The sequence below is a fragment of the Palaemon carinicauda genome, chromosome 31, assembly GCF_036898095.1.
Source record: "Palaemon carinicauda isolate YSFRI2023 chromosome 31, ASM3689809v2, whole genome shotgun sequence".
Taxonomy (NCBI): domain Eukaryota; kingdom Metazoa; phylum Arthropoda; class Malacostraca; order Decapoda; family Palaemonidae; genus Palaemon; species Palaemon carinicauda.
In genome coordinates this window covers 80,648,153-80,659,657 of record NC_090755.1, presented here as the reverse complement: position 1 = coordinate 80,659,657, position 11,505 = coordinate 80,648,153, and the positions used below count along the sequence as shown (strand labels likewise).

The 11,505-nt window shown below is 37.1% G+C and overlaps 1 protein-coding gene and 1 pseudogene across 1 annotated transcript in view; both read left to right on the top strand.

Annotated features, from left to right (window-relative positions):
* The window catches only part of LOC137624572 (glutathione S-transferase Mu 4-like), a 6,485-nt gene extending 560 nt beyond the window's left edge, over window positions 1-5,925 (top strand). Inside the window, exons 2-5 of the mRNA XM_068355506.1 lie at window positions 2,134-2,274; window positions 2,794-2,973; window positions 4,831-4,932; window positions 5,716-5,925. Coding sequence (XP_068211607.1) covers window positions 2,134-2,274; window positions 2,794-2,973; window positions 4,831-4,932; window positions 5,716-5,916 — 624 coding nt within the window. The 3' untranslated portion in view covers window positions 5,917-5,925. The remainder of the gene's footprint in view (window positions 1-2,133; window positions 2,275-2,793; window positions 2,974-4,830; window positions 4,933-5,715) is intronic.
* Window positions 5,926-9,344: 3,419 nt separating this feature from the next.
* LOC137624808 (zinc finger MYM-type protein 1-like) lies at window positions 9,345-10,208 on the top strand (annotated as a pseudogene).
* Window positions 10,209-11,505: the final 1,297 nt, after the last annotated feature.

Below are 11,505 nucleotides of genomic sequence, written 5' to 3'. Positions count from 1 at the left end.
AATGTCTATTTATACTTGATAAGACATTTATACATATGAAAACATAATTTTTATTTTTTGTGGTTTCAAATTGGCTTTGATGATATCATACCAGATTTACCAATGAATTATGTATATTATATTAAAGCCACTTCGTATATATAAATGGAAAAAGTGTCAGAGAGAGAGAGAGAGAGAGAGAGAGAGAGAGAGAGAGAGAGAGAGAGAGAGAGAGAGAGAGAGAGAGAGAGACCTTGAAATTGTTATCACTAGGTTCCCTAATAGATGTTGCCAGACAATAGGTCATGAATTGTTTTTAACGTCTTCACCCAAAGTTTTTTTTTTTTTCTTCTTCTTCTTCTTCTTCTTCTAATTCGTGTAAATTCCCTTCGCCTCATTTAAAAAATTGTTTAGTCGTTTTCATTGTAGAAATTTATTGGAAGAAAAATGGATGCAAAATGTATAACCATTTTCAGTGGAACTTCACGGTCAGAGAGTGAAGTGACTAAGTTACTCAGGTTCCAACTAATGCCAGAGATAAGATTAATTGAATTTCAGTGTCATTTGGAGATGGTGTAAAGTTACCAGAGCATTCACTCTTCTCTTATTATGTTAAATAGTTATATATATGTATATATATATATATATATTATATGTATATATATATACATACATACACATATACACACGCATATATATATATATGTATGTGTGTGTATGTATACATACACATATATACACACACACATTTACATATATATATATATATATATATATATATATATATATATATATATAGTATATATATGTGTGTGTGTGTGTTTGTGGGTATATTTATGTACATATATATATATATATATATATATATATATATATATATATATATATATATATATATATATATATATACATACACAGATATACACGCGTTAGATTTAAATCACAGATGAAAATATCAGTATTTTTATAAAGACATATACGCATTTTATGCTAATGAGTGACCACAAAGCAAGTTCCTGTCCATGTCTATATTAAGAGATTGGAACTTGAGAAGACATTTTTTCTTTTGGGGGGGGGGGGAATTAAGTCCTCAAATAGGCCCATTTTGGGCTTGTTTATTTTTAAACCATTTATTTTATCTAGCTTTAAAGTGACGTAATGGGTCTCTAGGAAAAAAAAAACTTTCTGCACTGAGTGTTTCATGGCTGCAACTAGTACTGTTATTGATGAGAAGGGGAATTGTTGTAAGTACTGTATACGTGGTGTGGCTCTTCCATTGACTTTATATCTAGGTAATTCTAGACTTACGACACTCTTCAGCCTCCTCATCATTGTGGTAAATTGTATCCCCTTCCAAAATGGTTTACTAAGCGTTTCCTGTTTTCACTTTACTTTCGCTTAGGTGCCTTAACACTTTTTTAGGTCTGGATTCTCTTCTTTGTGCACTATTTGACCGGAAATTTACCTTTCACCTACTATAATTAGCTGACTATTTCCACCAATGAAGCTTTAATAATTATTTATCTGTAGATACTTTCCCCCTAGCAACGATTTTCTCGTCTCCTCACCTACGTACTGAAATTCGCTTTATCTATCACTGATCATGTACTGAAAATTGCTTATCATTTCCATGGTAATTTTAACTTTACATTTGACTTCATATTGCATAGTTAGTAGGCCTGCAGATCTCTCCTGTGACCTTAAATTTACTAGACATAAATAGCTCAAGAAATTACAATAGGGAAAATATCCCAGTGAGGAAAGGAAATAAATAAATTACAAGAGAAGTAATTAGCAATTAAAAAGAACATTTTGCTATATATATTTTTTAAATTCGTCTAACAGCCTTAATTATTGTCATAGAGAGCTCAAGTTGGTCTCATTCTTTTGGTAAATGCCTGAAGTTTCTCAAAAAGTTATAAAAAATATGCTAATAAAATGTAAATAGCCGTTTTTTTGCAAGGACGTACCAGTACATCCATGTGGGTAAAGGGATGAGTTTTATGAAACGTACCAGTACGTCCTTTGGGGGTAAAAGGGTTAAAATGAAATATTTTAAGAACAGTAACATCGTTATAAAGGCATTGAATACTTGTTACTTATGAAATATATTTCACCATCGTTTATATGCCTCCCTTTTTTTTTCATTTCCAGCTAGCACAACCCATTAGGCTGTTGCTCAAGTACACGGAGACCGAATTTGTGGACAAGCGCTACCCCGTTGGTCCAGCCCCGGATTATGATAAGAAAGAATGGCGCTCCGATAAGATTACTATGGGACTGGATTTTCCAAATGTGAGTTCACATTCCATATGTTTATTCATGTGATTACTCAATGCAAAGTCCTTTCCATATATCAGACAGTGTATTTATTTTAAAGAAATTTTGTTTGAAATTATTTTCGTTTTGCAATATTTATAAGTTTAGTGTTTGGTTTTCAATGAAGTAATTCACCTCCGAAAAAAAATTGTCATGTAATTTCTTTTATTTGCATTCCATTACCAAAGGATTATGCTTACAATATATATGTATATATATATATATATATATATATATATATATATATATATATATATAATTAATATATATATATATATATATATATATATATATATATATATATATATATATATATATATATAGACTATAAAAAAGACTTATGTCAGCCTGTTCAACACAAAAACATTTGCTGCAACTTTGTTCTTTTGAAGTTCTACCGATTCAACCACCCGATTAGGAAGATCATTCCACAGTTACTTTAGTTTCAACTGCAGTTCTGAAGGTACATTATATATTCTCATTATCCTTCACCAGCTGCCTTACTACATAGACGACGACGTCCGAATCACGCAGAGCAAAGCCATCCTGAGGTACTTGGGATGGAAACACGACCTGTGCGGCAACACCGCTCAGGAGAGAGCCAGAATCGAGATGTTGGCCGAACAAGCCAATGATGTTCATTGGGAATTCATCGTGTTCACCTATGATCATTACGTAGGTATTTTTATAAAAAGGATCCCACGAAATTCTTCTGTATTTCGTACTTTTCTTAATTTTCTAATGGGAAAACTCCAGGTGCCTTTGTTGTTAGTATTGTGTAAAGCTTATATCCCCTATATAATTAAGAGCAAGTGTCTGAATATATATATATATATATATATATGTATATATATATATATATATATATATATATATATATATATATATAATGTATGTATATTTTTCCTGTAACTCAGGGGAAGAGGTCCCTCTTTATTATTATTATTATTATTATTTGCTAAGCTACAACCCTAGCTGGAAAAGCAAAATGCTATAAGCCCAGGGGCCCCAACAGGGAAAATAGCCCAGTAAGGAAAGGAAAGAAGGAAAAATAAAATATTTTAAGAGTAACATTAAAATAAATATTTCCTATATAAACTATGAAAACTTTAACAAAACAAGAGCGTGAAATGGAAGTAGTAGTAGTCATACCCTGGTTAAAGGGGTTACCTCGAGAGATACACTCGGAAATTACACGCTCTCACAAATTGCTGAACCTGCGGGTTGTAGTTAGGAAAGGGGGGGGGGGGGGGTTGTGGGAAAGGTTGAATATGTGTGTGCATATCTAAATATGTAGACGTCATTTTTTGACGGCTCGGGTGCACTATAGTCCATTTCTTTTAGCGATGCATATTTGCACCGACTCGCAGCGGTGCCCTTTTAGCTCGGAAAAGTTTCCGGATCGCTGATTGGTTGGACGAGATAATTCCAACCAATCAGCGATCACGAAACTTTTCCGAGCTAAAAGGGCACCGCTGCGAGTCGGTGCAAATATGCATCGCTAAAAGAAATGGACTATAGTCTTTGATAGTTATCCCTATATTCTTTCATATTCACGCGCTATTATCATCGTGGTTTCCATGCATATTTATTATTTATCTTTTGTCTTTATATTTAAAGTTTTCTTCTTCGCCCTTCTAAAGTTTTAAAGGTTTAAAGGCCGCTCATGAATTGCAGAGGCAAGGGACTGTGACATCGCCCTATCAAGCAGGACAATGCCATAGAAGCTGACCATATATACATATGATCAGCGCCCAAGCCCCTTCTCCATCCAAGTTAGACTAAGGAGGGCCAGACAATGGGTGCTGATGATTCGGAAGATAGACCTTTAGGCTCCCCTAAACCTCCCATCCTTAGCTCATAGGGATAGTGAGGTTGCAGACATTTAAGTAACCTTTGCCATTTCTTATGACCATTTTTAATGAACTACCATCAACAATCATTAGTCTCATTACTTCTGATATTGTTAAAGGGTCTTTGCAGCGCCCATTCAACCCCTGGATGCATTCACCCAGGGCCTCCTTGCTCCCCATGTTGGGCCACGACACCAAGTTCTATAAATCAAAATAAAAATAAAAATTTGCCTGATAGGATTGACTGAGAAATGAAAATTGCAAGAATTACGTGTCTGTTCATAGACAAGAATTTTGAACTGATCATTATAGAATAAGATTAATTCATGCCTTGTGTTGCTATTAAATTAATAACAACATGTATTTTAATGTTATTACTTTTCTCAATATCTAATTTGTTTCCTTTCCTCATTGGGCTATTTTCCCTGTTGGAGCCTCTGGGCTTATAGTATCCTGCTTTTCCAAGTAGGGTTGTAGCTTAGTAAGTAAGTAAGTAAGTGAGTAATAATAATAATAATAATAATAATAAACACTTTATCCTCAAGCTGTGATTAAGGGCATGGGATCCATTTTAGATTCAATTTCGATCATTAGAATTTAAGTTTTCACATCATATGCACGTCTTTCCATCTTCTTAATGCCCAGAACTAATGGCAAACATGTTTCCTTTTTAAACCAGGACGATGAGCAGAAGAAGAAGGATTTCATGTCCAGTCTTCCAGGGAAATTCCAGGCCTTTTCCAATTTCCTTGGGGAAAGGAGATGGTTTGCCGGAGACAATGTAAGTGTTTACCTTTTAAATGCAAATATTTGGTTTGACTTGAGGGTACATTCGGGCACACTATTCTATCTTATTACAAGAAAAGTAATTATCAATTAAAATGAAATATTTTAAGAACAGCAACACCGTTGAAATAAATCTTTCACATATAAACTATAGAAATAAAAAAAAATCAAGAGAAAGAGGAATAGGATAGAATAATGTCCGAGACTCTAGTGTACCCTCAAGCAAAAGAAAAAAAAACTCTTCTAGCCAGTGGAAGACCATGGTACAGAGGCTATGGCACTACCTTAAACTAGAGAACAATGGTTTGATTTTGGAGTGTCCTCCTAGAAGATCTGTTTACTCTTACCAAGAGGAAAGTAGCCAGTGAACAATTGCAGTTATGTAGTTAACCCCTTGAGCGAAGAAGAATTGTTTGGTAATTTCAATGTTGTCAGGTGTATGAATACAGAATAGAACGTGGAAAGAATAGGCCAGACTATTCGGTGTTTGTGTTGGCCAAGGGAAAATTATTCGTAACGAGAGAGAAGGATCCAATGTAGTACTATCTGGTCAGTCAAAGGACCCAATAATTCTCTACTGGAAGTATATCAACGTCTGTTTGGTGTCCAGGCCAATCTACTACCTTCAGCGTTTTATTTAGACAATGATTACAACACGATACGAAATAAGCACATGAATGAAATAACTGCATTTATATGAACATTCCGTACATTACATTTGTGCTGATTTTGGCGTTTTTGTCTGTATACGATTTGCACGTTCTTTTATATCTTTCAGATAAGCTATGCAGACTTTTTGACTTACGAGGTTCTTGACCAACACCTTCACCTTGACCCCAACTGTTTGAAGGAATTCAAGAATTTACAGGATTTCTTAACTCGTTTTGAAGAGCTTCCGGCCATCAGGAAATACATGGCATCGGCCGAATTTCTCAGGACTCCATTGAACAACAAATATGCAAAGTTTGGCAATAAATAATTTCAAACAGCTGTTCTTTACTTTACTTTTACTTTTAGGGGTTTATTTCTCGCCCTCCATCAGACACTAAGAGTCTGTTCAGGCGGGCCTTGATGTGTGAAAATAATTTCTTTCCAGTTTATATTTTGCTCAGTATCTTTTCATTTATTCGCTAGCATTTGTATTCAGGCTTAATAGTTTCCAGATCACAATTATAACACTTTCCAAAGAGATAAGTCTTCAGGTTTTTCTTGAAAGCTGCGACATTTTTGCTATTCTTGACATCAAGTGGAAGGTCGTTGAAGAATCTCGGTGCAGCATAACAAAACGTTCTTCCTCCTATTGCATGATTCACACTAATTTCGAATAGTCTATATGGGTCATCAGCATGTCTAACTCTTACAGCAGCGCTAGTAGCTTGAGAGTAGGGGACTAAGCAATCCCGAAGATATTTAGGCTTATCACTTGTAAGTGCTTTGTGAGTCAACAAAAAAATCTTGAATTCAATTCTAGCCTTAACAGGTAACCAATATAGATCAATCAGTGCAGGAGTTATTCTCTCCCGAAATTTAATGCCTTTTATCAGTCTAGCCGCCCGGTTTTGCACATTTTGAAGCTTTCTTAGTAGTGTATTGGGCAATTTATAGTACAGAGAATTGCAATAATCAAGCCTTGATATTACGTGACTCATCACTAAAATTTTTGTACTGCCCTTTGTTAAATATTTTCTAATAAATGCTATGTTTCTCAGGTGATAGTTACACACTTTCACTGTGTTCACTATTTGATCCCTCATTGACAAATTACAATCTATCAGTACACCCAAATTTTTCACAACAGGCACAATCCTAACACAGTGTCACCAATTTTTATGCTTTGAAATAACTGGTAATTCTTCAAAGCCTCCTTTGTGCCAAAAAACATACATTCTGTTTTATCATCATTTAATTTAAGCTTTTTCCTCTGCATCCATGCTTTTATTTCTGTCATTATCTCATCAAATTTCTTCTTTGTATCTTGTGTTGTTGAAATTGAAAGGTAGAACTGAGTATCATCTACATATAGTTTAAAGCCCACTTTTTGTTTTTTCAAGATATGTGATAGCTCGATAGTATATATGTTAAACAAGATAGGGCCCAGAACACTACCTTGTGGTACACCTTTCATAAGAATTCTCTCACTAGATCGGTTTCTAGAAACTTCTACAATAGTCTTCCTGTTCGTTAAGTAGCTTCGCAAAAGTTCCAGTGGTTCCTCAGTCACTCCAATGGACTTCAAGTCGTCAGGTAAGTACTCGTGCACAATAGTATCGAAAGCAGCACTAAGATCTAACATAATTAAAATTCCCCACTTTCCCTTGCCCTACCCTAGAGGGTAGGGCAAGGCTTCCCCGCTTCGACTGCCTTCAGTACTGCCCTGAAGGATTTTTCTGCGAAGGGAAAAACCATAGTGTTGGGAGCAAAAAAGGATGGGTGTTTCTTGCTTAGGGCCGGCACCTTGGAATTGGTGTAGCCCCTTTCCTTCAGGCAGCTGGCGAACAGTGCCTGAGCCTTAGAGTGGTCAAAGACGATGGCCTCTTTAGGCTCCGTTTCTTCCTTAGAAGCCGGTTCTGTCTTGAGACGAACAAAACAGTCTGGGTATGAGTCGAAGTTCGGCCAGAATTCCACATCTTCAATGGGAATGGCGCCCAGCTTGTCCGAGATGACTATCTTCCCGTTTGTGATAGGCATGTACTCGGTATGCTTCCATGGGTTGATCTCTGAGCAGGAGGGAAGGTCCTCAACGTTGAGTCTCTTCTGAGACCCTCGTTGAATCGACAAGCAGAGAAGCTCCTTCTTAAACTCCGCGTCCCTCTGCTTGATCTTCTCGTCGAAGATCGCCATCATGGCCTGGATGGTAGCCATGGTATCGTCCGACTTCGTAGGAAGGCGAGTGGAATAGGTAGAAGGTACCGGTTCCAGGGTAGGAGTTGACAGCACTGAGAGGGATGCCACATCCGCCATCAGCCAAAAGGTCCTTCTCGATGTCTTCTGACACCTCCGACATCCTGTCATCTTCAATGTGGATGTCTTTCATTATATCCGAGACATCCAAGTCGATCGTCAGCTGGATGCATGGGATCTCAGGGTGAGGACATTCCCTACCCAACCTAACCTTTACCCACATTAACCTAGATGATATCTCCTTCCATTCCACTACTTTACCTGTCATCCATTCACTCAGCAATAAAGCCACTCCATCTCTTGCTCTTCCCCTTTCAATCCCAGACACTCTACCAGACATTTCACCAAACATCACTTCACCTTTTCCTTTTATCTTTGTCTCACACAAAACCAATATATCCATCCTTCTATTCCTAAACATACTTCCAATCTCACATCTTTTACTCTCTATCGTACTACATTCACGTACATTCAAACACCCCAAAACTAGAGTACGGGGAGCAGTCACTCTCCCCCAGCTCCACCTCTTTGATGTCTCACAGGATTATAATACAGGAGAAGGGGTTCCCAGCCCCCTCGTCCCATCCCTTTTAGTCGCCTCTTACGACACGCAGAGATACGTTGGCACTATTCTAATTGTTTTTTATGTCCCCGCGGCCACAGGAATGAGGAATATAAGGAATAAAAGTTTTTATGTCAAGAATAAAACAAAATTGTGGATATTTATGATTTATGTTTTTTTCATCGCGGAAAACTACAGTAAAACCCAAGTTAAAAACGTGATATTATTAGAAATTTAGGCTATGTTTACAGTTACCCCTAAAAGTACCTCCAATCTATTTTTGAATGCATTGTTGGTTGACAAAATCGGAAGGGACGGTTTTAGGTAAGTCTGATTTCAAATATTCCTATATATTTTTTGGTTTCTGTGAGTTTATTTATTGAATGTATGTATTTGCACCATTGTCTGCGTAATCAGTGGTGGTTCTTTGCCAAACCAAGGACACAAGGCTCAAGAAATGTTTGAAGGATTAAAAGTTTCTTGAAGATAATGACATTGACATTCAAAATTGTCGTGGTCAGTCATATGATAACGCCTCTGCTATGAGTGGGAGATATAATGGCCTGGAAGCCAAAGTGGCAGCTGAAAATCCTCAAGCAGTTTGGATACCCTGTTGTGGTCATTCACTGACCCTGGTTGGAAAAGATGCAGCTGAATGTTGTCTGGAAGCTCTCACATTTTTCAGTTTTCTTGAGGCAGTTTATGTGTTTTTCACAGCTTCTACACATCGGTATGCAATCCTTACAGACCTACTGAAAACTGTTGAATCTAGTCCAGTATCGGTGCTAAAGAGGGTTTCTACAACATGATAGTCCTGTCGAGCAGATGCCGTGAAAGCACTTATTCAAGGATATCACCCAATCTGTGAAGCTCTTGCCAAAATAGCAAGTGATGAAAACGACATAGCCAAAGCACGGTATAAGGCCAATGGACTCCATGATAAGATGCTCAAATTAAAGACTGCCATTTATGTTGTTTTTTGGCATGACCTTCTTGGCCGAGTTGATGCTACAAGTAACACACTGCAAGACCCAAAACTTGATCTGAACACAGCAGTAGCAGTGTTGAAGTCCTTGGAATGTTTTGTACGTAAAAAGTGAGAGTGATTTCATGTTTATGAGAAGAAGGGACAGGACTTATCTGAAACCGTTGAATGTTCTCCACCACGCATTCGTCACCGCAATGTGCGCCTGAATCCGTTGGATTATGGACGATCTGAGGAAGTAACTTTTTCTGACTCTGAAAAGTTTCGTGTTGATAATTTTCTTCCAGTAATTGATCAGTTTTTGAGTTCCCTTAATCAACGTTTGAAGGCCTACGAGAACACCTGTTCCCTTTTCGGTTTCTTATCTGGACTGGAATCACCGAGTTGTACTGAAATAGAAGCAGCTGCAGTAAAATTAGTTTGTAAATATAATGATGATCTGGATCAATCACTTGGTGTTGAACTTGTACAGTTTGCAGCTTTCTCCACCCAGTTTCTGGATGATTATGTTAAGACTGATAGCTTTGTGAAGGAACATTTCCTTTACAAATTGCTGCTAGACAAGAAAGTTGCAGATACTTTTCCTAATGTTGAGATAATGCTACGGATTTACTTGGTGCTGATGGTCACAAATTGCTCTGGAGAACGTTCATTCAGCAATATGAAGTATATCAAAAACAGACTTCGTACTACAATGCATCGTGATCGACTCAGTCACCTGGCTTTGATGAACATTGAGTATGACATCCTCAGAGACATTGACTTTGACATATTGATCACCAAATTTACAAGGGTCAAGTCTCGTAAAGTGTCTGATCTGTAAATACAGATACAGCTATTGTTTTTCTATTCTACGAAGAAACTTTTGCTTTGATTTTAAGATTGGCGGCACTGTCCGAGTATGGGTCATGCTTCCTAATCACCTTCGAAAAATGGTCAGTTTGTACAGTCAGGTGTGAAGAGTCCTGATGAGAGAAGGCAAACTAACATATTTAGATTTATGGTAATAAAACATATGCTATTTATTTGAAATTGTTTTTCATAATCTTTTTATACTCAGGTGTACAGAGTCAAGAGAGGTCATTTTGCACACGTGATTAAGATGACCAAAATTCATTACTGGCAGGACCCGCAATGATGATTTCTCGGTGGAGCTTACAGCGCCCCTCGGTGAGGCTTGCTTCGCTCGCCACCCACCTCAAGCAGGGTGGGCCTCCACACATAGATTGCCTAAATCCGGCCCTGGTTGTTGATCATAATGTAATGTGGTTCCATAACTTGTGTGCAATTATCCTTCAACTGCTTAATCAAGGATACTCTCGCTCTGTAAAAGGGGCTACCAAATCTCTCTTTTAAACTTTCACATTAGGACTATCAGCAGCTAATGATTCATCACACCTTGTTACACTTTCAAGTTAATTTGCACTTGCTTAGTATTCAAGAGCTTTCCAATCCAACGACTTTGCCACCCATCTATCCATAATATTGTCTTAATTTTTGTCTTGCCAAGACTCATTATGCAACTATATAACCCATCTTTTTCTGCATACAAATCTCTATATCCATTAGTCTTATCTTAGCATTTCGCTTTGTTCAAACACTTCCCACTTTATATTCACTCTGCAAACAGTATTAATTCATCACAATAGTTTCCAAAATTTATTTCTATTGTATTCATTTACCTTTCATTCTCAAAATGAAGTTGACCAAGCAATAGTTTCATTGACTTGCAGGTGCTCAGCTATCATGCTACTGGGAAACCATTTGCATTCATTTCTTCTATTTTACGTGTGTTTGTGATTGTGGTTTTCATTCTTATCGCCAGCCCTCGAGCCATGTGTTACTCCCAACATAAGCGGTGAAAATTTGTTTCCCATTAGGTCAGGTTGCTTAAATACATGGAATGGTGTCTGTCATATTTAATATCATAAAGAATCATTACAAATTAACCTTATCTGCTGAAAACTTCCATGACCCCAACCGCTTTTAAGCAAACACAAAGAAATGTGTTAAATCCCCATACAGTACATTCATTGTCCCATGCACCTCTATTTTGCCCGTGTGGCCGTCTTCCCTTTTATTCTATGATATTAAAAGTCTTTCCTTTCCAGTATTATCAA